The sequence below is a fragment of the Lottia gigantea genome (genome assembly GCF_000327385.1).
Source record: "Lottia gigantea unplaced genomic scaffold LOTGIsca_15256, whole genome shotgun sequence".
NCBI lineage: Eukaryota > Metazoa > Mollusca > Gastropoda > Lottiidae > Lottia > Lottia gigantea.
Window position 1 is genome coordinate 1 of NW_008707839.1, and position 1,103 is coordinate 1,103.

At 27.0% G+C, this 1,103-nt stretch overlaps 1 protein-coding gene across 1 annotated transcript; it reads left to right on the forward strand.

The window, feature by feature from the left end:
- Positions 1-344: 344 nt before the first annotated feature.
- LOTGIDRAFT_148944 (hypothetical protein) lies at positions 345-503 on the forward strand (the record flags this gene model as incomplete). Its single annotated transcript, XM_009050700.1, has 1 exon — positions 345-503. A coding segment is annotated over one exon (159 nt), but the record flags the coding sequence as incomplete, so codon positions are not given.
- Between the last annotated feature and the right edge of the window lie 600 nt (positions 504-1,103).

Genomic DNA, 1,103 nt, shown 5'->3' on the forward strand with positions numbered 1-1,103 from the left:
AAAAAAAATGCTCTTGGAGAAATGAAGCTGATATTTACCATAACCTGTCTGTCGTTGATTTTACTGGAAACGATCGGTAAGAATTATTTTATCGAATTTGAGCTTCACTCTAACTTCTGTGGTGGAGCCAGCCTCTCTGACAAATATTTAGGGGCGAAAACATATAGACATTGATATTTTTTGTTAGAAATATTGAAGTAGAAATTGAAACCATTTGCCCCCTGTACCTACAACTGCATTTTAATAAGTATTATAGTAGGTGTCGCTAGCCATGCACTCTGAAGAAAATCCATGATTTTATCAAACTGAAGATAATTCATAATATTATTAAACTGAAGATAATTCATGATTTTATCAAACTGAAAATAATTCATGATTTTATTAAACTGAAAATAATTTATGATTTTATTAAACTGAAAATAATTCATGATTTTATTAAACTGAAGAAAATTCATGACTTTATTAAACTGAAGAAAATTTATGATTTTACTGTATTGAAGTAAATTCATGATTTTTCTAAAGTGAAGTAAATTCATGATTTTATTAAACTGAAATAAATTCGTGATTTTATTGAACTGAAGAAAATTTATGATTTTATTAAACTGAAGAAAATTTATGATTTTATTAAACTGAAGAAAATTTATGATTTTATTAAACTGAAGGAAATTCATGATATTATTAAACTAAAGAAACTTCATGATTTTATTAACTAAAGAAAATTCATTATTTTATTAAACTGAAGAAAATTTATTTTTTTACTATAATGTAGTATGACTGGAGTAAGTAAATTTTATGCTTAACTTAATTAATCAACTTAAGCAAATTTTAGATTTTGCTTTTATGAATTATGCTTAGATTCACGATTCTGTAGTACTAAACGTCTTTTGGCACCATTCGTTCGCCGTCGCTCTCGTGTATTCTACAATTCAAACCTCAAACTGTACAGATTTGAAACTGAGTTAACGCGAACACCCTTTTTCTAAATTTCTTAATCATTTAAATGCCTTGTCTGCAGTTTTGAAAGGACATTAGACTAATTGCGTTTCCTTGTAGATTTCATGGTATCCTTGTGCTAAAAGCATAAACACTAAGGTTTCTAAAAC